General features: G+C 48.0%; 3 protein-coding genes across 10 annotated transcripts; 1 reads left to right on the top strand and 2 right to left on the bottom strand.

Moving 5' to 3' along the window:
* Positions 1–22: 22 nt before the first annotated feature.
* CKLF (chemokine like factor) lies at positions 23–4,050 on the bottom strand. 2 transcript variants are annotated; one of them, XM_064722763.1, is made up of 4 exons: positions 3,734–4,050; positions 3,492–3,650; positions 1,997–2,092; positions 23–410 (listed from the first exon to the last, which is right to left on the bottom strand). In XM_064722763.1, exons 1-4 carry the CDS (start codon positions 3,893–3,895, stop codon positions 306–308), a joined length of 522 nt encoding a protein of 173 aa, XP_064578833.1. In that variant the 5' UTR covers positions 3,896–4,050; the 3' UTR covers positions 23–305. The 2 variants fall into 2 exon arrangements, with proteins under 2 accessions (XP_064578833.1, XP_064578834.1); XM_064722764.1 differs by lacking the exon at positions 1,997–2,092 and having other exon boundaries at positions 3,734–4,039.
* On the top strand, positions 3,184–17,031 carry TK2 (thymidine kinase 2). 7 transcript variants are annotated; one of them, XM_064722760.1, is made up of 11 exons: positions 3,184–3,320; positions 3,468–3,539; positions 4,793–4,830; positions 5,534–5,608; positions 6,910–6,963; positions 8,813–8,902; positions 10,212–10,285; positions 12,708–12,796; positions 13,088–13,167; positions 14,313–14,393; positions 14,780–17,031. In XM_064722760.1, exons 6-11 carry the CDS (start codon positions 8,819–8,821, stop codon positions 14,876–14,878), a joined length of 507 nt encoding a protein of 168 aa, XP_064578830.1. In that variant the 5' UTR covers positions 3,184–3,320; positions 3,468–3,539; positions 4,793–4,830; positions 5,534–5,608; positions 6,910–6,963; positions 8,813–8,818; the 3' UTR covers positions 14,879–17,031. The 7 variants fall into 7 exon arrangements, with proteins under 7 accessions (XP_064578830.1, XP_064578829.1, XP_064578832.1 ...); XM_064722759.1 differs by lacking the exons at positions 3,184–3,320; positions 3,468–3,539 and adding an exon at positions 3,560–3,673; XM_064722762.1 differs by lacking the exons at positions 3,184–3,320; positions 3,468–3,539 and adding an exon at positions 3,927–3,988.
* Positions 17,024–23,633, bottom strand: LOC135452649 (spermatogenesis-associated protein 2-like protein). Its single transcript, XM_064722962.1, has 2 exons — positions 23,349–23,633; positions 17,024–21,178 (listed from the first exon to the last, which is right to left on the bottom strand). The coding sequence occupies exons 1-2, from the start codon at positions 23,631–23,633 to the stop codon at positions 19,742–19,744; spliced, it is 1,722 nt and encodes a 573-aa protein (XP_064579032.1). The 3' UTR covers positions 17,024–19,741.
* Between the last annotated feature and the right edge of the window lie 33 nt (positions 23,634–23,666).

The following is a 23,666-nucleotide window of genomic DNA, read 5'->3' on the forward strand; positions in this document are numbered from 1 at the left end:
AAATAATGCACTTAAGCCCGTTTGTATTTTCTTTTTATTAGAGAAAGAAGACAACCATAAAAACAATTTTCATACAGGTAAAAACATAATTAAGTTTAGAAAAACACGACAATTTTCTCCAAAGCTTTAACTGGTGAAATTCCAATGCTGAAACTGCATTTGGAAAAGTAAAAAACCTTATGAATGATACTTGCAGAAACATCAGTGCACAGGAAATTCAAAAGTGAGCACATGAAAACACAAACTCTTTAAAAGAGAGTGGGAAAACAGAATGGAGAACTCATTCTTTCACTAACATGTCATTCTTATTTGGGAGGAGCACTCCTTCCTCTTCCTCTCTCAAGTCTAATCTTCTTGCAAAGAAGAACCGCGTCGACAATGCAGAGAACAAGCAATATAAGACCCAAAACCTATAAGAATTACCATAAAATTAGTTCCCCCACTCAGTCTCGAACTTTTACTGTAGTGACTCATCAGTAAATATATACTTGTTTCTGGCCTTGAAAATGTGTGTGATTTGAGATACTGATAAATTAAATACACCCACATTTACATCCCATCAGGCTTTCAGAGAGCTGTCTGCAGCCTGCTCTGTTTGATGTTTGTGTCAGGCCTTGGAGGTAGTGTGGTGCTCTCCTTCAAAGCTAAGCTAATGCTGCATTTTGCCAGACAATACTTTTATCCTAAATGAAAGCCCTTCTGTCTCTTTAAGGGCTCCTTAATTAATGGGACTGGCCCTGAGAAAAGTCAAGGGAAAGTCAGTATTCCTAGAAACAAGCCCAGCAGAAAAATGCTCTTCTCCTCTGAAGCTCTGAATGGGAAACATATTCCAAATTGAAGAAAATGTACTAAATTATTTAAAATATACACCACCTCAGGAAGATAACTGGAGAAATATGTTTGCAGAAAAGCCACTGAGATAACTCACTCAGCTCCTGCCCTCCAGCCCCATCCCACGTGCATGCTGGGGTTATTAATGCAGGCACTGCATTACCTGATCAGGGGAGTTATTTTCAGGAGAGCTCTTGGGAGAGCACAGCTCAAGGCACTTTGTGCCTCAGCAGAACAGGCTGGGGGGGATTCTGTCCCTCCCAGCACTGAAGATGTCACAGGTTCTACCCAAACCTGTGTTCCCAGCTACCTGCTCAGTCTCCTGCTCCCACCTTTCATTTCTGTGGACTTCACAAGTGAGAATATAAATTCTATTGCAGCACAGCCACTCTATCAGAAAGTCTCCTTTTTGCTTAGGATGCCACTGCCAGTGAAGCCATCAGCTTTCCCCCTCACCACCTCCTAAGCTGAATTTGAAAGAGCTCTGTGGCAGCTTTTAGGTTTCTTTTGGTTTCTTGTCACATTTCAGCTTATCTTGTACTTCTGGAGACTTTCAAAACTGAAGGGCTTTCTTTCTCTCCTTATTGTTTATTAAGGTTAATTACATTAATTGACATTTGAATCAAAAATACCAGTTACTCAAACTATTAAACTGATTTCATCTTAAGAACACAAAATTCTTACAATCATAGTATGAACAAAACCCATTTTTAACTGACATAATTCCTCAGTTTGTGTCAGAAAAAACAATGTACACGCCAGGAGGGAGTATCAGTGTGTCTGTTAAAAAGTTTAAACTCTTTATAGGACAGTTGGCATTTTTTCTCAAGTAGTAACCAAACTGGGTAGTCCTAAAAGAGCTAGGGATTCTTCCACCCAGGATTTCAAGCTACGGTAGCAAATGTAGGTTACTTAAAAACTCTAGAAATTTTCAGTGTTTCAGTACTTCTCTGCAGTAATTCCTAAGTCTTGTAACATCTTTAGATTACTAGTGATGTGAGGATTATTTTCTTTTAATGAGACACACTGGATGTAACTTGCTTGCTACTGTTGAGTGTTCTTCCAAGACAATTGTTTGCATGGTCCTACCACAATGTGAGTGTACTAAGAGGTTCAAATCACTGCACTCTAAGAACTGAAATTCATTAACAATGCTCCTACTTACTCCTCCAGCCAATGTCCCCTTGTTGGTCTTGATTATTATTGCAAACAAGGCCACAACGAGGAGGAACAACGCTGCAATCACCGAGTTGAAAATATCCTGAAACAGCCAGTGGAAGCAAAATATTTATTCTGAAATACAGGCCTGAAGGAGAGTGTGGAGAGCTCCCAGCACAGAAGGGATGGTTGAAAACAGCTGGACTGCCATGAAGACAGAGCTACAGCAATATCTGTGTGAGAGGACACTGACACCCAGTGGTTTGATCACAAAAAGAGTGTTTATAGTAAAAGTTCCTTGTTTTACCTTTCTTCTGTTGTTTTTGCATCAAATTTTTGCAACTTGGCTACACCTGAGAGACTGAGGCAGCAAATACACGTACAAAAGGGAGGTAAGAGGAGACCTTGTTAGCATTTGAGTGAAAGTGTGTGACTAATTTGTGATATGAAGGCGTTACACAAAGGGGCAAACAGTGCCTGTGCCAGGAGGGGCTGTTATCGGATCCAGCAGTGTCCAGAATGGATGGAACAGAACACTCTGTCAGGAGAACCTGCCTCAGCCTCCACAGCACACTGGGGCTTGCCTTACCTGGCCAGAAACAATCACTGAGCTGCTGAGCATGTCCCTTGGGACAGGTGATCCCTCCAGGTCACAGCCCTGCTGGTGCTCACAGCCATTGGCCACAGCAGCCAGGGGACAGCAGGACCCATAGCCAGGGGACACTGGGGACAGCCATACCCACAGCCAAGGGACACTGGGGACAGCCATACCCACAGCCAGGGGACAGCAGGACCCACAGCCAGGGGACACTGGGGACAGCCATACCCACAGCCTGGAGACACTGGGGACAGTGGGGGACAGTAGAACCCACAGCTATGGGACATTGGTACCCACAGCCAGGGGACAGCCATACCCACAGCCAGGGGACTCTGAGGACAGCCATACTCACAGCCAGGGGACATTGGGGACAGCCATACCCACAGCCAGGGGACAGTGGAACCCACAGCTATGAGACATTGGTACGATGTCACGGCCAGGGGACATCGGTACCCAGCGTCCATCAATACTCACGGCCGGGCACACAGGTACTCGCAGCCATCAGTGCTCACAGCCCACAGGTACTCAGAGGCAGCAGTACTCACAGCCGTCAGTACTCACAGGCATCAATACTCAGAGCCACAGGTACTCACAGGCATTAGTACTCAGAGCCCACAGGTACTCACAGCCCACAGGTACTCACAGCCGTCAGTACTCACAGCCATCAGTACTCGCAGCCCACAGGTACTCACAGCCATCAGTACTCACAGCCCACAGGTACTCGCAGCCATCAGTACTCACAGCCATCAATATTCAGAGCCACAGGTACTCACAGGCATCAGTACTCGCAGCCCACAGGTACTCAGAGCCATCAATACTCACAGCCATCAGTACTCACAGTCCACAGGTACTCGCAGCCATCAGTGCTCACAGCCCACAGGTACTCACAGCCATCAGTACTCACAGCCAGCGGCCAGAGGAGGAAGCGCATCCGCGCATCGACCCTGAACAGGTAGAGCAGCAGGAAGAGCAGGGTGATCACCGTCTCCATGCCGGCCAGCGCCGTGTAGGCCCCGTGCGCGCCTGAGACCGCGAAGCAGATGAAGGCGGCCAGCGCCACCAGCTGCGGGACAGGAGGGGACGGAGGTCAGCGCCGGCCGGTGTCTCGGGCCCTGCCCGCCGGCCCCGGGCCGCCCCCGGCCGTACCGTGCGGGAGATCTTCAGCGCGCCCCGCGGCGTGCGGGGGAAGGCCCGGTCCACCACGGTCCGCCCTGTGGCGGGCGGGCGGCGCGCCCCGGCACCGGGACTCCGCGACGGCGGGAGCCGGGGAGATCCCGGCGCCGATCCCGCAGGTGATGCCGGGGCCATCGCCGGCGCTGGAGCAGCCCCGCCTCAGAGCGCCGGGGTGGAGGAAGTGATGGCTCGGCGGCGGAAGGGCCGGGGCGGGCCGGAGCTGGGCCGGTGCGGCGCGGGCCGGGCGGCAGCGGGGATGGGCAATGTGGCGGCGGGGCGCGGCCTGGGCGTGGGGCCGGCGGGGCGCGGGCACTGCCGTCCCCGGCCCCTCAGCGGGCGGGCCCCGCGCCGCTGCCCACCGTAAGTGCGGGGCGGAACCGCGGCACGGGCTGGGCCGGGCGGCCGCCCCTGGGCCCGGCTGCGGCTCCGTGCGAGCCCTCGGGATGCGCTGGAGCCGCTCCGGGAGAGCGGGGTCAGACCCAGGAGCGGCTCCGGGACAGCGGGAACAGGAGCGGGGTCAGACCCGGGAGCGGGGTCAGACCCGGGAGCGGCTCCGGGGAAGCAGGAGAGGGGTCGGACTCTGGGGCGGCTTTGGGGAAGCAGGAGCGGGGTCAGACTGGAGCTCTGAGCGCCCAGCCCGTCCCTGCCCTCCTGCCCTGCTTGGCTGGGACAGATTTTTACCGCTGTTTTGAGGTGTAAGGTGCTTGTTTGGGAGCTCTCTGTAATCCTGTGAGGCCAATGGGTGCTGCTCCAGCTGTCTTTCCAAAATTTATTTATGTGCAGACCCACTGAGGAGCAGTAGATGGAGCAAAAATCGGTGAGAGTGTGAGCACTCTCTGCCGGACTCTTGGCAGTGTCAGGGACCGTGCAGAACTTTAGCTAAATCTGTGCCATTCGGTGCCACAATGTCTCTGTTACATGACCCAATAATTAATTTCCTAGAACTGGCCTGGAGGGTCTCACATTAAGAAACTTGGTATAACTAAGTTATGAAAATTGCTTTGATTTCACTGTTGTTTATTTGCATTCTAGATAAGCATCTGATAAAAAAAGATCCTAGGAAGAGAATTGTAAGTATTTGCATTTTGTTCAGAAAACAAAGTGAAAAGTGCAGCCTCTTTCAGTGTAATTCCATTGTAATTTGAGTGTGTGTGTAAAGGCAGCTGTAGGCCATAGCTGTGTGTCTGTCACTGGCTCATACTCTGTGCAAGGCTACGCTGAAAATTGTGTAAAATTGTGGGAGATCTGTGCAAAAATTGTGAGGGCTTGTGTCAGGACAGGTGGCAGTGTGGGTTCACTCCTGCATGTGCAGCCTTGCCATTGCTTATATAACCCCCTGGGCTATAAATTATTTTAAGACAGTTGAAAAAAAAAATCTTTGAGTTTATTTTAGCTGTTTAGGTTTCTGAAAATAAAAATGTGATCCCTCTTAAGGTTTAAGCTATGTATATAATGGATGCTGAGGTTATTATGACAGCTGGCACTTATTTGAAGCTGGGAGTCAGGCTCTGAGGTGGATTGTGGCAGAGTGGGACAGCAGGTCTGGAATCTCTGGGGTCCTGGGAAGGGAAGAAAGCTGGGAGCAGGACAGGGCTGGCTGTGGGGGATGCAGGGAGGGAAAATGTGGTGTTGTGGGAGAGTCACAGCATCCAGAGGGATCCCATGGAACAGTCTGTTCCCAGCATGGCATGTTGGAAGGGCAGGGGGCATTCCTGACACACTGTCCCTGCTCTGCCACAGCGAGGGGCTCAGAGTCTCTCTGCTTCTCACCAGATCTGTATCGAGGGCAACATTGCCAGTGGAAAAACAACATGCCTGGATTATTTTGCACAGACTACCAGCATTGAGGTACTGGATGCACGTTTCTTTGTCTTTATTCCCTCACTGAGCTTGTCTTTGATCAATGTGTGTGAGAGGAGGGAGCAGCAGGGGCACCACCCCATCTTTTTACACTCAGATTGCAGCAGAGGAATGTAGATCACATGTGGTATGTACTGGATGCCAAAATACCAGAAAAAGCTGTGAATCAGTGCTTGTGCCTTCATAAATTTACAGCAGCCCACGGAGCATGGGCATGTTTGGACTTGCCTGTTTGCCATTTCATGTCACTGAAATCTTAGGTGGGTCTGGTCAAAGCAAAATAAAGAATTATTATGTAAAAATACCTTGTAACAGAGATCCCAGTGAATAGATGGCTTTTTTAATAAAAGGAAAATGTGTTAGAGCTGTTTCAGGAGATTTCTTTGACTGATCTGGTATTTGATTTCATGTTGCTTAGAACCAGGTTAGGGGAAGGGCAGGCTTGTTGCATTTTAAACAAAATCAAGGTCAAACCTTAGTGAACAATTGTTCTTGTACAACAGACATTAATGCTTTCCCCAACAGACCTGGCAACACATTTGGCAATAAGTTTGAGTCCTCATGGAAATGCTGGGTTGCCAGATGTTATTTGGTAATTTAACAGGAATTGTCCTTATGAAGTAATTACCTATTAATCCAAAGGATAACAGACTTTAATTTGCATACAGTGCAGCATTTTAAAGTAGCTACTTAAGCTCCTAGGCTGATGAGATTCTCTTAGGCCTGACTCTACAGTATTATTGTAGATTTAGACCCTGTTTGAACCAGGCAGGTCTCTTGTGATTTTACCTATTCAGGGTAGAAGCTTTTCTGATTCATTTTGTAAAAGATTTGGATACATTTTGTTTGTTAGAACACAAAAATAAAATGAAAATGAATGTGGCAGCAATCTGATCCTCTTCCTTTGCTGACAAGTGTTACTTTCTGAGAAGTTAATTTGTGAGGGGATGGACTTGTCATTGAAATGCTAAGCACTCTGCTAAGCTGCTCTTTCCCTTATGTGGTGCTGATTTTGACTCAAAAAAATTTCTCTCCAGGCTTAGGAGGTGTTTAAAAATGCTCAGAAGACATTGGGTATTGACATGTCTCTTTTTAGCAGTGTTCATTATTACCTTCTGTGTTACAGAATTCAGTGCTGGTTTTTTGTCATGAGCTTTCCAATACAAGTCCTGAATGCTCTGATTCACTGCACAAGTATTCCTGAAGAATAGTTGGTCACTTGTAGTATTAATTAATTAAGTATTTTGAATCTAAGATGTATTTAACATGGAGTAATTCTTTTTAACCAGGTTTTGAAGGAACCCTTGAACAAGTGGAGGAATGTTCGAGGTCATAATATCCTGGTAAGTGGCAGAAATGATTCCTGCAGTTACAGCAGCTGTTCTTTTAGCAAGACTTGTGTGATGGCTTTTTACCAGCCAGCAAAACTGCTACAAAAGGTGTGATCCAAATCTCACACAGCAAAAACTAAGGCTCCACAAAGCAATGGAGCTTCTACTGTGGTTAAGACATGCATGTCATAGAAACTCTGCATATAAAATGTAGTTTTGGCAAGGACTGGGTGTCCAGTGGGGTGAGTTAAAGCAACTCCCAGGAAGGTAAGCCCTGAGTGTGGCAGTTGTTTCTAAATGTGCTTTTTTGTTGTACCTGTTTCAAAGAAGGGAAGGAGGTGAGGTGAGGGGTGAGTCTGTCAGTTAATGTTGTTTGACTGGAGATCTGTGAACAGTTCTGGAGCCCCCAACAAAAAAAGGACATGGAACTGTAGGAGAGAGTCCAGGTGAGGCCATGGAGGTGCTGAGGGGGCTGGAGCAGCTCCCCTGTGGAGCCAGGCTGGGAGAGCTGGGGCTGCTCAGCCTGGACAGGAGAAGGTTGTGTGGAGAGCTCACAGCTCCTTCCAGGCTCTGAGGGGAGCCCAGAGAGGGACAATTGCTCAGGAACTGCAGGGACAGGACAGGGGGAAAGGGGACAAATTGAGAGAGAGGTAGTTTAGGTTGGATGTATGGAAGGAGCTCTTTCCTCTGAGGGTGGGCAGGCCCTGGCACAGGGTGCCCAGAGCAGCTGGGGCTGCCCCTGGATCCCTGGCAGTGCCCAAGGCCAGGCTGGAACAGACAGTGGGAGGTGTCCCTGCCATGGCAGGGGTGGCACTGGGTGGGATTTAAGGTCCATTCCAACATTTAACCCTGCATGGATCTGTGATCCTGTGGCTGCTGCAGGTAAGGAAAATTCAGCCCAGTGAGGAGTTGAGGGCTTCCATTGTCCTTTGGGTGGCTGAGGCTTCTTGGAGCTGCTCCCCCAGGCTGCACACTGGGATGCTGGGATGGTCCCTGCTGTGAGCCCTGTGCTGGGCTCAGCCCCTCTGCAGGAGCCCCCTGTGGCTGAGGCAGGGTCTGTGCTCTGCACTCTGCACTGTGGACACAGCCCAAGCCATGCTTGCCCTGACACGTGTTAAATACCATCAGTGTTATTTAACAGTAAATTGTCCCTCCTGGGAGTTGCTGATGCCTTTCTGATTGTTAGTAAAGGGCTGGGGCATGTGTTGCATGACAGCACAGCAGCCTTGGAGCAGTGGGAAAGTCTGATCTTGGCAGGGAGCAAAGCAGAAGGTCAGAGCTGTGGGCTCAAGCTTTGCTGCTGTCTTAAAACTTGTCACCTCAGCCAAAAGACACTGAATGATGTTTTATTTTGAGTGAGATCCTTTCTCTGCTGTGCAGGAGAGATGGCTGCTTTAAGTTCTATGTGAGTGTGGAATTGCAGCAATCAGAAAGTGGAACAGCTACCTGAGAGCTGCTGTGAGGATGTGTCCTGTGTTAAAGGACACCTTTGCTGAGGCCCAGACAATACTTGGAACCCTGTATGATTACTGGGTGCACTGAGGGTCTGTCAGGGCACAAAAATAGTGTAGTAGGTGGGATTTTTCCATTAGTTGGTTCAGACTGTTCCATGTGCAGAGTAACTAATTCCTGCTGAGTTCAGCCAGCCTCCCACTCAGTGTCTGTGGGGACAGGGCTGGAATTCTGCATCTCCATTGTGGAGACCAAATAAATGATCACTTCATTTTGCTCAAACCTGATGTCAGCTGTTTTAGCACTTTTCTTAGAGCCATGCTGTTGTAGGGAAAAGTTTCCTAAATACCCAACTTCTTGTTGTGCTGTTTGTCCTAACAAATGTCCGTCTGTCCATCTCTGACCCCAGGGCTTAATGTACCAGGATGCATCAAGGTGGGGGATAACTCTGCAGACCTATGTCCAGCTGACCATGCTGGAGCAGCACACCAGGCCCATGGTAAGGAAACTTCTTTTCATTTTATGAGTAATTCCATGTGGTTATGGGTGCTAAATCCCTTTAACATTGTATTCATGAGTTGGGATGCTGTGTGGATCCATTCTTTGTTCCTGCAGTGAGCAGGAATTTCTGAGGTGCACATTGATATGCTCTGGGGTAAAACCTCTGCCTCCTGCCTGCTCACAGCTTCCCCAAAGTGGTGCTGCTCTTTGGGCACACCCTCCAGGGCTAGGCTTGCACAAATCTCTTCCTCATTTCATGTCAGTGACTCGTCTGCAATTTCATTATCTCAAATCTTTGGCAAACACCAAGTAATCTCTTGTTAGAATTCATAGTACTGCTTCCTGCTGTCTAGTACAAATTTAGCCATTGCTTATTCTGTTTATGCAAAATACTTCCACTACCATTTTCTATTCCTTTTTCAGGTGGTTGACATTCTTTCTTTCGTGTAATTTTTTCTTTTTTTTATGTTAAATTTCACATCCTACCTTTTTATCAAGATTTCTTCATTCTTTTTTCCTTCAAACACCCTTTGATATATTCTATGCTATCTTGATGACAACACCTGGTCTTAGATGCCATGCTTCTATTTTACTGATAGTTTTTATGTTCTGTTTTCTGAGTTTGTGTCAGGGCAGACTGTTGGCAGTGCCAGATATGAAAGTGGCACATATAATCATTAGGTTTTTGGAAGAGGTGTTTTTCCAAGACAATAGAAATCCCGTTCTGTTGGAGTTGTTCATTCAAGAATTCCTGAGGATTTCCCTCTGAACTTTTTTTGTCATTTGAGCCTTGCTGGAGCTGTTTTTGCTTTGTTAATGTGCAGAAGCCTGGGTGAGAAGCTGCTCTGCCAGGCCCAGGAGTGTCAGAGATTTCCCTGCTCCAACATGAAGTGCTGGTGGGACACGTGCAGGGCTGGCTATGAGGGCTCTGCCAGCTGCAGTCACTTCTTTTAAAAGTCCTGTTTCCTTTCTTGAATGTGTCTGGTGTCAGCTGTGTGCTGTGACCAGCAATGCCTGGGATGGAGCAGCACTTGGGGGAGCAGCAGTTCCCATTGTCCTGCAGATCCCAAAAGGATTGCTGCTTTTTTGTACCTGAGTTACCTTCTACTGCTCAGCTGAATGCTGAGCACTTGCCCTTGAACTGAGTAACAAATCAGAGTAAGATCAGGAGCCTTGTTTGCTTTGTGGTTCCCACCCTCCTGGTAAGTTTGTTTCTCACAAGATCTGAAAATTGTATTTCATATGTGCCCTGTGAGTGTGAAAAGAAACAAGCATGAACATGTACAGAGTCAGGTTCTGTGTTGCAGATTTCCCCCATAAGGATGATGGAGAGGTCGATTCACAGTGCAAAACACATTTTTGTGGAAAACCTCTATCGAAGGTATGGCATGTGGTTTTCTGCTTTGCTTTCTTGGCTTCATTACTTGAAATATATATCTAATCAAATGATAATTCCTTTGGTAGTGTGCATTTAAGGGGCCTGTGAAATGTGCCAGCTCTGTGTTTAGTGGCAGTGTTTGGTATGGGCTGTGTGCCCACTTCCTGCAGCACTCTGGGAAACCTTTTCCAGCAGTGCTCCTGAGCATTTAGCGCTCATCTATTGAAGTTCCTGGCTCTCCAGCTGAATACCCAAATCTTGCTTGAATCAAACACATGCTGGACAGGTGAATAACCACAAAGAAAGAAAGAATAAGAGTGTGGGAGGTAGAGAACTGAGCAGAGTTACCCAGCCTGGCATCCTCAAGTCCTGTGCTCTTGCTCAGAACCAGGATTGACAGGATCAAATCAGACTGCAAGCCTTGGCAGGCTGTGAGTAAAGAAAGAACAATTATAACAGTTACACCTAACTGCCTTAGGTGGAACTCACCTGTCCCAAACTGACTGAAATAGTGCAGGAATCAGGGTTTTGTTTGTTTGTTTGGAGTGCTGAATTTCTGACGAGGAGTGTATGTGGCAGATGGGTTTTTGGTGGGATTTTCAGTAGCATTGAGAGTCTGGAACAGTCACAAACCCCAGTTTGTGCCACAAGGTGTCATCCATGCTGCACGAGCACCTCTGCCATGGGAAAACCTTTGGAAGTTATTCATCCCAGTCCACACACAGTGCAAGCAGCCTGGAATATAAAATATACTCAATTTTAGTTGCTGTTCTTTTTTCTTTGTAGACAAAGTGCTTTTTTTCCTAAAGACGTAGTTGCTCTGAGGCTAAATCTGTTTGTGGCAACACTGAGTTAATGATAACAATTTTAAGGCCATCTAAGATGTTTTGCACTTTTTAAATGCTGAAAAAAGGCATTTGCTTTGTTTTGTTACAGCAAGCTAGAAGGCAGCTGATAGAACCAACAGCAAGCCAAAAGAAAATAATGTGTAAAAGGATTCTAAATAAGAGAAGGAATAATTGAGGAATGTATGAAAGTAGCTGTTTTGTGAGACATTAAGCATGGAGTCAGTCTGGCTGTGTTAGGTGAGTGTTAAGAGTGTGCCCATGGTGTGCTGTGGGTGAGCTCTGCAGCTCACTGTCCCTCTGAGTCCATCACTGCTTAGGATAGAATCTCACTCTGCTCATGTTGGATTGAGGCAGTAAAAACCTGACTTGGTAGGGGCCAAATGCCAGCAAGCTTTGGAAATGTAAACACCATTTTGTGCCTTTTATATACCCTGTATCTGTGTGGATCTTGAGCCAGAGTCCTCCCAGGGTTACCCAGGGAAAGCAGAGATGTGCTGTCTGTAGATTCAGTGCAGGATTGACTTGGATGTATTTGTCTTTTAGGGTGAGAACAGTGGAGCTTTTTCTTATTCCCAGCTCCTTTCAGCCTTCCTATTTCCCCCATCTATGCTGGAGAAAAGCAGCACAATAGACTTTGGCTGATGTAGATCCCTGCTGCCCAGAATTGCTGTGATTATCAGGAAGAGCAGCAGTGAGCAGTGTTACCCCATTTCTGCATGGCAGATCAAGAGGGGACATGGCACAAACAGGGATTTTGCTTTTTTTCCAGGGAAATATCTGTGTTACTTTTGCAAGTGATCAAAGCAAGTTGCCAGGGGACTGGTTTAGAAATCTGTGGAATATTTTTTTCAGTCCTATTTAAAATGGCCTAACTGGTCTGAATCATTCAGCTGGAGAGCACAGGAGCCTCCCAACTCCATCTTCTTAACATTTTTTCTATTGCAGAAGTGTTTAGGAAAGAGTATGGAGTATGTGTTATTGTCACCAGTTTTGCAGAGAGGATACTGTAAAATTAGTAATATTTGACACTCAGGAATGTGGTAATAAGTGAAAATTGATACTCTAATAAAAACACAGCATGTGATTCTTAACATGTCCTCAGTAACTCCCTTTTACTTGAGTTGTCTGATACTTTATTGTTGTTGCTGGGATAACTTTGGGACATTTGTCTCCAACATTCTGTGCTGAGTTCAGAGTTAAGCATATTGAGTGTTTCACTACTCTTTCCACAAATATTTCTTACAGTGGGAGTGAATTTATTGACACATGGACATTATATTTCTGCTGCCTTTTACTGTGGCTTCTGTAAGGAATTGTTGGTGATGCTCAGTAAATCCATCCCTTCTGGTGACATGCCCTGGGACAGATTTGATACAGAGAACCTGAGCAATAAATACCATTGAGTACTTTAAAAAAAGGAAAATATTTGTTCTTTCTGGTTTATAAACAATGGTTTATGTGGCCTTCAATTTGCATGGGCTTCTTGTCACAAATGTTGGAGTCAATGGGGAGAGATTGTGGTCAGGTGAGCAAAATGAGAGTTTTGATCTCTGCATGCTCCTCTTGTGTTTGTTCAGTGGGAAAATGCCAGAGGTGGATTATGCTGTCCTGAGTGAATGGTTTGACTGGATCCAGAACAACACTGATGTTTCAGTTGATCTCATAGGTAACATCTTGATGGCTCTGGAGGGCTGTGTTTGTGGGTGGGCTTCCTTTCTGGGAGAAGAAAATTATTCTTGTTTCTTGGGTCATAAATAATCACATTATTCAGTATAAAAGTGGCCACCATCAGGCATCTTGGGTTTGTGGGTGGTTCATGGGTGGGTAGTGCCAAAGGGGAGGTCCAGTGGTGGTACCCAAGCCAGGATCCTTCCCTTCTGTAGTTTGTGAAGTGAGTTTCTTATTTGCTTTTAAAGCTGATCCTTGAACATAACTATTAACATTTTTGTTCCTGCAGTTTATTTGCAGACATCTCCTGAAGTTTGCTATGAGAGGCTAAAGACAAGATGCAGGGAAGAGGAAAAAGTCATTCCTCTGGTAAGGAGTTCCTCTGATACATGTGCTTACAAGGAGCTTTGAAAACAGAACAATTCCAATCTAAATACTAAAATTATATCCTGAGTATATTGCCAGAATGTGGTGCAGCTGTTTCCACTGCAAACTAAACCCTGAGTACTGAATTTAGATTTATTTTTAAGGAATGATCTGCCATGCACGCTGACTCTCCCAGGTGTTCTGCTGTAGCTGACTTGAGGTGCAGCATTAATCAACTGGTAATCTTGTCTAGGATGTAAAAGTCAATTATCTTTGTACCATGAAATGGCACAGAAGCACCCAGGTGTGGCCTTGCAGGTGCTGAGGTTTCTGTGGGCCCTTTGCTGTCTGCTCCCTCCAGGATGTTTGTGCATGAAAAGTGTCCCTGCAGGGGCTGAAAGGAGCAGCTCCTTGAAATCTGTGAGCTTGGGAATCTGCTTTAAAACAAGCTGTGCTGGTGGAGCAGTGATTTCTGTGCCAGTTCTTGTGCCACAAGGCTTCTAAAGGAGCCTGACCAGACATGAATGCAGCCCAGAAGCAATCATCAGTTGAAAATCTGTGCTAAGAGTTAAATCTTGGGCCATGTGAAATTTTGAGAATAAATCCTCCTGTAGTGGATTTGAAGAGCCCTTGTGTTATTTTGCAGCTCTGCTGAAGAAGAGGGGAGCAGTTATGAATGAGCAATGTGAAGTGGTCTCCATGAAGAAAAAAGGCAGTTCATGACAGGCAGGAGAGCTGTTAGAGGAAATTGAGTTATGAGAAAGTAAACTGGGAATTCTAGGGAAATGTACTGACACAGAAAGTGCCTCCCATACATATTCTTTGCAGCCTTGCCCTTTTTGTCCTTACTTTGTTGTATATTTTTTCTGTAAAATCTTGAAGCACATTTTACCTGTGGGAGAGAATCATGGTTGCTTGATCTTTAAAGGAGCTGAGAGCCCAGTGCTCCTGTAAGCTGTGACTTTGAGGTCTTCCTGGAGTTCAACTTTGTACTGGGAATTAATTTTTCTCAGAAACCTTCTGATGCTTTTTAGTTTTTGTTAGTGGAAGATGTGTGTTGCAGGCTTTCATATGTATCCCAATGGATAAAGATTGCAATGTGTGTGTCATCCCTGGGCATTTGTATTATTCCAGTGCCTCTTTTCTAGGAATATTTAGAAGCTATTCATGAGCTCTATGAAGAGTGGCTCATTAAACGTGCACTGTTTGAAGTTTCCTGCCCAGTACTTGTGAGTATTATTTTTATTATAACCAATTAGGCATGTGGGGGGTTGTGCTTTCCAAATAATGGGAGCATTGTTTAGTGGTAAAAGTAAATAAATCTGCTTTTCTGATAACCTTTGGGGAAGGACAGCCTCAGACAAATGTGCCAGCTGTTGGTGTGTGGCACAAAAGGGGGGTCTGCCATCTCTGCAGTAGGGTTTGAGGGGCTGTTCACTGGGATTGCTTGCAGAAACAGCCCTGGAGCTTTTCAGGGAATGCCAAATTCCCAGCACAAAGCAGCTTGGGCAAATCCATAGGGTATCCCAGTTTGGCTGCACTGCTCTGTTCTGCTGAAAAGAAACCAAGTTTTGTGGTGTCAGCTATTGCCAGTGTCCATCCTCTTCTCTCCAAGGTGATTGGAGCTGACCATGACATGCAGAAAATGATAGAGAAGTATGAGGAGAACCGGGACCAAATACTGAACCCAGCTAACAGACAGCACTGTTTATAGAAGCCTGTGACTGTTGTATCAGAAATCATCTACTCAAGTCTGAGTTGGTATTTTTAATATTTAAATATGATGGATATTGATTTTGCACTATGCTTTGTAGAACGCTGTGGACTTACATCTCTGAAATGATCAGGTACCAATCAGGAACAGAATGTGAATCAGTTCCCTTTGTGTTTTTAGGTTTTCCATCAGCTTTACTGTATCAGTTCTGTTCAGCTAAAATATGGCTGTTTTCCTCATTTCCCACTTCACTGCTGCTTCCTAGAAGTAACTTTATTCCCCCCCGCAAAGACAACCCTGTTGTTGTAATTTGAAATAAACAATTTATTATAGTGTCCCTCTGAGGGAGGGCACCTGAGGTTTCTCTTAATGCCCCCCTTGGGGTGAATTGGGCTGAAACAACACCAAAGGGCCAGGGTGTGTATGAGGGAGGTACAGAGCTGTCAGCTGGCCCTGGGGCCCAGCAAATCATCCTGAGTGTGAGCACAGGGCATGGATGGGATCACCAACCACGGGATCACCATGGGATAACCAACCATGAGATCACCACGGGCTCACCCCAGGATCACCAACCATGGGATCACTCCAGGATCACCAACCATGGGATAACCACAGCATAACCAACTATGGGATCAGCCCCAGCCAGTCTGGGTTTAGGAGGGGCAGGTTCTGCCTGGCCCACCTCATCTTCCCCCTGGTGGGTGAGTGAAAGGCTGGATGTGTCTCCCTGGAGCTCAGCAGAGCCTTTGAGCCCCTCTCCCTTGGCATCTCCTGGAGAAGCTGCAGCCCCAGCTTGGCTGGGATGGCACCTGGCAGCTGGCTGGGCCCAGGGTGCTGGGAATGGGGTCCCCTGGGATCCATGCTGGGAACAGCCCTGTTTAGCCTGTTCTGATGGTCTGGAGGAGGGCACTGAGCTGACCCTCAGCTAACTGGGGTGACAGCCCTTGGGCAGGAATGGGAGGGCTCTGCTGAGGGCCCTGGCCAGGCTGGCTGGGTGTGCCATGGACCCTGCACTGCAGCTCCAGGACAGGTCTGGGTGTGGCACTCGGTGCTCCCAGCTGGGTCACAGCACTGGGAACAGGCTGGACCCAAAGACCCACAAGGTATTTTCCAACCTCAGTAATTCTGTGATTTTCTAACAACTGAATAGCAGCAGAGAGGAGGGGTGCAGCTCTTTGGGTTTTCTATTCAGGTACAAAAACAGCACAAAGTATGGAAGGCATGGGTAAGAGTAGGTAGTGGAGAGATGTCACAGCAACAAGGCTGGATTGTTGGAATTTTGATGTTAGAATTTTGATGTCCACAGTCAGATCAATGCTCATTCTTGATCCCTTGGGGTGGTACCCACCAAACAAAAGGTTCAGAGGCTTGCAGACATTCCATTGACATGGGAACAGCTGTGTCCCTCCCCAGGGAAATGATTCCTCCTGCCAGCCCTGAGGGCCATGCAGAGCCCTCGGTGGAGCCTCCCTGGCAGCAGGCAGGGCACTCTGAGCCTGGGTGGCCTCAGTGCCCCTCTGGCTGTGCCCACTCGTGCTCCTGTGCTGTGTGGGCACCATGGAGCTGAGCAGCAGTCTGGCTCCAGGAAGAGGCTGCCCCACCCTCTGCTCCTTCATTCCCCTTTCCAGGCACATCCAGAGGCACAGCAAGGCATTGACTCCTTCCTGCCCCAGGGTTTACACACTTCATAACACAGCGGGGATGTTCATTGTTTTATTATTGGAAGCAGCAAATGAAGTGTATCTAGTCAAAGTCGCTTTGTTAGGCAGATCTTGCCAGTTTGAAATGGTTTTGCTCTAATCCTGCCCACATGAATGCAACTTCATTGATTCAGGAAGTTCTTTCTGCTCTACAGGACATCACAATATAGCTTAGTTCTGAAGGGAGCTGTGCACTGGTAGTCCCACTGAATTCAGTGCAAAAAAAAAAAAAAAATTAAAAACCCAGAGTTTCTGTGATTGCAGAATGGCCCTGAGGGTTTTTTCAGCTAGCTTTTACAGAGAGCTTATTTTATTTGTGTTCATGAGAGCCCCAGCCCTGCTCTGGCTGAGCTGAGGAACAGTGAAAATACAGGGTGCATAAGACTGTCTGTTATTCTTTTCAAATGGTTCTAAAAACATCCTAGAATTAAATGACTTCTTAACTGGTTTGCATTCTTTGATTTTACTTCTTTTCATAAAGAAAAACACAGTTTTTTGGGGGTTTATGCCATGATCAGTTTATTATGACCTGTAAGTACTTGGAGAGTACAGAAAACAGTGGGGGTTTCATTCTTGGCCCTGTCAAAGTGCTGAGTTGCCCTTCTCTTGTGGGAATCCTCTCCCTGCAGCACACACACTGCTCTCACATCGATTTCCTGGGCAGTTTTTGGGAATGATCCCACAAGTACAGAATGTGTTTTCCCCTACTGGTTTTGGTTGGTTTAGATGCAACAAGCAAGGCTTCAACAGCACTCTGATCACTTTGTACAGACATTTGTCAGGCACTTTGTGCAGGATAGAAACATTCAGTTATGTGGCTTTTCAGCAATATCTGAGGGTGCTGCTTCTGTAGGGCTGTGGGTTGCCTAAAACCCATTGCACTGGAAGAACCACAGTCAGGGGCTGCAGCTCCTGTCCTGTAATCCCCACCTGATCAGCTGCTTCTTTTCTAAATAATATAAGTTTTAAATGCAACTTAATAAGTGCACAGAGAGAGCATTTCCTAGTGAAGTACTAAGCTGGTACTAAAGCTTGTGATTCCATTAATGCCATTCTACTCCTCTGTTGTAAACCTTTAAAATTCCAGCTTAAAAGTAAGATTTTGTATGCTAAAAAATTCTCTTACTTCTTGCAGCTTCATTGTAGGGGGATACCAGCTATTCTTGATACCTTCTGTTAAACTTTCAAAACTTTTACTTCTCTGAGAGTCCAAAAGAACAATTTCTTTGGAAACGGTTCTATATGTTTGAAGCTCAGTCAGCTGCAGTTCGTTCTTAATTCTAATTTCACTGTGGACATACATTTTGCATAGCACAGAAAATGTCACTTTATGGTTTAGTACAGAGAATCCTACAGCCCAAAGGATGCCACTGGTACTTGTCAGGACACAGCCCTGTGAATGCTGTTTGTTCCTAACACCCATTTCTCACACCACACCCAGAGCTGAAGGCAGTCCTGTCCCCTGGTGTTACCTTGAGCAAATTCTGTTTCTCCTACACTGCTGGAATCAGGGGATGACACAATTTCAACCATTAGTTCTTCAAAAAGCAAATCTTTATGTTTTAGTTCCTGAGGTTTTTCTAGTCTAATCCATGTGTGCTCCTCTGATTTTTTTCTGGGATGAAAGTCAATTATAAACAATTAACACAAAATTAGTTCCAGCTAATATTTTAACGGTACATGAAAGGCATTTTTTAGCATTTAGAACTGAGCTCCATATTAGCCACTGTGAAGAAAATTAACTCTACCACAGCCCAAGCCAGCACACATTTATTTCAGTGCTACTGAAAAAGCCACCTGAAGCAGTATTGAAGTGTCTTTCTAGGTAACAAGTGTATCATGGAATCCCAGGATTTTTAGGCTTGGAAGGGAGCTCTGGAGGTCACCCAGTCCAAGCCCTGCCCAGGCAGGGTCACCTGGAGAAGGTGACACAGGAACATGTCCAGGTGGGTTTGGAATGTCCCAGAGAGGGAGATTCCACAGCCTCCCTGGGCATCAGCTCCAGGGCTCTGCCCCCTCCAGGAAAACAAATTCTTCCTCATGTTGGGGTGAATTTTGTTGTGTTTTAGCTTATGGCCATTGCTCTTTGTCCTGCTGCTGGGCACCAGGCTGACAGCCCTTGGAGGAATTTGTACCAATAGCACTGCAGACTGTGCCCAAGCACAGCAAGTGTGCTCTCCTAAAGGAGTTCAGAGCTGTGTGACACAGGCTCAGTGCTGGGATCCCAGCTTCCAGCTGACCCAACATCCTGAGCTTTCCACACAGCACTCCCACCTGCAGGACACCCCTGATCCTGCCTCTGCTGCTCACTGGGATCCTTCTCTCAGCAGATTTTTTTCCTGCTATTAAAATAATGAAGAATGAGATTTTTTTCCTCTTCATTTCAGTGAGACGAACCAGCCTGCAGAAAAATTCTGTGCAGAATGAAGTGTCAGGAGCAGGGGCAAGGGAAATGGCAGCTGTAGCTGGACCTCTCTCTGCTGGTGGCAGTGAACAGTTCCAGTGCTCAAGGCTTCTCTTGGAAATTGTGGTGGTGGCCACAAAATACTTTGGTAACAAATGGTTATTACATATTGGTTAGATATAAAAGCTGTGACACAGGTCAATGCCTCCACAAAGCCAAGTGTTTGTTCACAGAGCTGTTTCCCTCTTTAAAGCTAAAGGAATGTTACCAAACTTTCTAAACCTGTTTTCAACTGAAGTCAGGAGGAAGACTAGCTCAGACACAGCTTCAAAGGAATGCAGAGTTAAGGAGTACAGTCCAGTAAGGCATTTCTAAACTTCTTCCAGTTTAGCAGAATTTACCTTGAGCTGCAAGAGTATTCCAGGAATAGGTTTGTAAAGGGAAGAAAGAGAAGCAGGATGCCCAGCTGAAGAAACCTGTCTGGCATTCAGAACAGCCAGAAGGAATCTGACTGATAAATTAAATGGATTTAAATTTATAGAAGTTTGCCTACCCTTTAAAAAGGTGACCATTCAGGTTTCCTTGCGAAAGGAACCATCAGGAATTTGTGTAACTCCTGCTATTTACTGTCCCAAGGCAGGGATGTGGTTTGGGTTTTTTCAGAATTGTTGTGACAGAGCAAATCCTCTCCCTGCCAACGGGATCAAGGCCACAGGTGAGGGGACAGTCCCCAGGGGGTGACAATAAAGCACTGCAGCCTCAGGTGTGCTGGCTCAGCGCTGCCTGCTCGGTGCTGTCAATGATGACATAGGGCTCCTGGCTGTCAGTCTCCTGGGAATTGCTGTGCTCCAGCCTCCCTTCCCTGCCTCCAGCACAGGCACCTGCAGGCTGCCCCAGGCCCCTCCTGCCCCCCTGGGAGGGCTGCACATCCATGCTCTGCGGGGGGATGTAGGTGAGGTTGGGGGGCTCTCTGACATGCCTGAAGCACTCAGAAGCTGGGTGTCTCTTAGCAGGATCCATGAACAGTCTCTTGCTGTCAGAACCAGCAGTGGCATCCTCTGTGTGCCCAGCAGTGCAGCACAGACCTGAAGGTGGCTCAGGGTGTGACAATGCTCTCTTGTGCAGGTCAGCATCAGGCAGGTATGTATGTTTTATTTGGGAGGAACTGAATTCTCCAACGTGCCTGTCACTTGTTCCTGCCCCAGGCTGGCCACTTTCCTCTACTGGATACATAAGTTCTTCCTGAGCATCCTTGATCTGCAGTTCTGTGAAGGTTAAAGACAGCTCACAAATGTCCTCTTCCCTGGGCACGCCACAGTTTTGGGCAAAGTCCTTGTAGGGCAGAGACTTCAGCTCAGAGGGCTCATCACCAGGGGCTGGGTCTATGCAATTTATGGCATCATTAATTTCTGCTTCAATTGATCCTTCTGGGACTCCTGGAGCTTCAAACTCCAAGGTGGTTTTGTTGTCACAGGAGCTGTCAGCAAACATGGCAAAGGCTGGGGGGCCGCTGGCTCCCGGGGACAGAGGCCCCAGTGCCCGTGCCAAGGCCCGCTCCTCAGCCAGCCTGGCCCTGGGCTCCTGCCCCAAAGCCCTTGGGGAGAGGCTCTCACTGAAGATGGGTGTCTGTGCTATGACAATGTCACTGTATTTGCTCAGGAAGTCCTCGCTGTCCGAGCCCTTGCCCGGCAGGGTGTCCGTGCTTTGCCTCTGGGGCTGCTGGAGGCTGCTGGGGGATGCAGCAGCTGCTGAGTGAGCCACGTCCCCTGGGATCCTGACATTCCCAGCAGCTCCAAAGGATGCAGCACAGGGAACTGAACCCTTCTGCTGGGGGACAAGGCACAGAGGTGTCTCACTGCTCCCTTCATCTCCCAGCCTTCCAGTGTCCCCTCTCTGGGGTGTGTGATGCTCCTCATCCTCCTCTCCTCCATGTTGTCGTGTTTGTGTTCCCTGCTGCAGGCTCTTCTCCAAACTGCCATGTGCTTCTTCATTTGCCATCTCCAGGATGGCCTCACACTCGATTCTTGCCAGGAATATCTCAAATGCAGTCTGCTTGGTTTCCTCATTGTTTCTCTTTTTGACAAGTGAAAACTCTGTTGCTGTAGTTGCAACATAGCCGATTTTCTCCAGGACTGCTTTCACAATGTCCTCTGGGAGCACTGGCTGGATGTAGTAGACAAAATTCCCAGTGAAGGTCTGGAACAGAACAAACATGGAAAAGCTGGTGAACACTGGGGGAGGAGGTGCAGGGAAATGTGAAACAGCTGATTTCCTAAAGATCACAAATACTTCAAGACTTGCTTACAGCTTTCAAAAAGCTGTGTTCTACTAGTCTGAGTTTTGAATTGCAGTGAGTGAGCCTTTTCTAACAGCCTCTCCAGCATTGTGGCTTTGCTACAGCACATCAGTTCCAGTGAAGTTGTGCCAGTTTAAACCTGCTGGGGTCTTGGCTAAGAGTGCCAGTATTCAAAAATAAGGAAATAATAAGGAAATCATTTTAGTCAAACTAGAGAAACTCAGAAATAAACCTTTTGTGTTCTACTGAACCTAAGCTTTGAAACAAACTGAGATTCACAGAATGAATCACTGATGTCTTTTCCTAAAGAAACAGACATGATGCACTCACTGTGAATCCCGTTTCTGACCTGGGGACAAGTCTGTAACATTTTCTTTTTCCACGGTTCAGACTCTTGCTGTGAACTTTGCTACCCTTGAATTAAACTGCCATTTTTTAAAAGCAGCTTTCTGAAGAGAGACTATTCTAACAGAAATATTGTTCAAAGCTTTGCACAAGCTGTCTCCAAAACACCAATAAAATGCTGCTGCTGTGCAGCAACATACAACTGTTCAATGTTTGCTTGGTTTTAGAGCTACCCCAGGCACGAGGCCTAGACTATAACATGGAAGTGGTTTTTGGTTTTGTCTGAAACCCTGTGACAGGAGAGACTCCTGGCCAGTCAGAACAGAACACAGGTGGGAATGCAAAGCCAGCTTTCCAGGAGTGGGGAACCTTGTTTTTGGGCTGCTCAGCTTGGGCCAGAGCAAGGCTGAGCCCTGAGCACTGGTGTCACAAGGAGGAGATTCAAGAGAGCAAAACTGACCCCCAGAATGGGCACAGTGTAATCCTCAGATAAATCTGTTAACAGTGCCCTGCCCTCCCCACCTCCTGTTCCTTCTGGAGGGGGGCAGCTGCAGGCACTGCAGGGACATCAGAGCAGGTGGGCAGGACATGGGAAATACTGTTCCATGTATTTCAGTAGCTTCTAATCAAACCTCTACATGCACAAAGTACTGGTTGTTCTCCAACTTGTGCCTTGTGGTAGAATTATTTCAGGCCTGCAGCAGGCTGTCTTACACCTTGGGCTGCCCACAGTGGTCTTCAAAGTTTATTTTAATGCAGCCTAGAATCCTTGTGTTAGGAAAAGCTGAACCCACTAAGTGTAGATCTGACTATCTGATGCTTTGCCCTATTTTAGGGAGATGAATGAAAAGAACAGGAATTTACAGCTGTTTGAAAATCCACAGGTGAGACCTAAGTGCAGGAAGAATCAAAGAAATGGCTTTTTCTCACCAGCACCTGTTGCCAAAGCATGGGCAATAAGTTTGCATTTGGGTGTCTGGGGAGTCTGTTTAAAATTGGGATGTGTGAAGATGTCTGTGTCCTCTGGGCAATGAGACGTGCTCAGTGTGCTGGGGAAGTGGGGTAACTGTGAGCACCCAGCTGCAAAACCCAGCAGCAGCATTTCCTCTTTCCCAGGGGCTGTCCCTGCCCGCTGCAGCCTGAGCTGGGATCAGGGACCAGAGCGGCACTGGCTCACCTGGCCTGGGGCACCGAGCCACTGCCCATGGCCACGGCCAAAACACCCCTGCTTATGGGCACACCTGCTCACAGCTTAACGTGATGAACGGCAAAGCCTTGCGGGGCCTCACCACAGCTCGGGAGGGCTCCCCTCCCGAACCCCGCAGCTGCTCAGCACTCAGGGCCTCAGCGAGGACACGGCCAGTGAAGGCCAATGAACACCTCTGAGCAGCCGTGCACCGTGCTGGGCACCCTGGCCCGGGCTGGATGTGCCCCTGGCCCTGCTCACCCCGAGCTGGATGTACCCTGACCGCGCTTGCTATCCCGAGCAGGCTGTGCCCCTGGCCCTACTCACCCCTGGCCCCGCTCCCTGCCCCGAGCTGGATGTGCCCCTGGCCCTGCTCACCCCATACCCCACTCCCTGCCCCGAGCTGGATGTGCCCATGACCCCGCTTGCTATCCCGAGCCGGATGTGCCTCCGACCCCGCTCCCACGTCCCGGTGCCGCTGCCAAGCCCCGGCCGGAGAAGCGGCCTCGCAGCCCGGGGGTCGGGCGGCAGTGCGGTACCTTGAGCGAGCGGATCTCCCGGCGCCAGGGGCACAGCAGGAGGTTGACGCAGAGCAGCTCCAGCAGCTCCAGCGCCTTGAGCAGGTCGCGCAGGGCGCGGCCGCCCCGCGCCCGCCAGCAGCGTTCGGCCACGCCGCGCACGTCCAGGGCCCCGCGGCGCCCCGGGCCCAGCAGCCGCCGCGCCCGGGCCTTGAGCGCGGGGTCGGCGCAGGCCGCGAGCTGTCCCTGCGCCGCGCGGGCCGCCAGGTGCGACACGTACTCCCGCAGCAGCGCCGGCTCCGCCATGGCGCCGGGCCCGCCCCGCGGCCCACCCCGCGC

The sequence above is a fragment of the Zonotrichia leucophrys genome, chromosome 11 (genome assembly GCF_028769735.1).
Source record: "Zonotrichia leucophrys gambelii isolate GWCS_2022_RI chromosome 11, RI_Zleu_2.0, whole genome shotgun sequence".
Lineage (NCBI taxonomy): Eukaryota > Metazoa > Chordata > Aves > Passeriformes > Passerellidae > Zonotrichia > Zonotrichia leucophrys.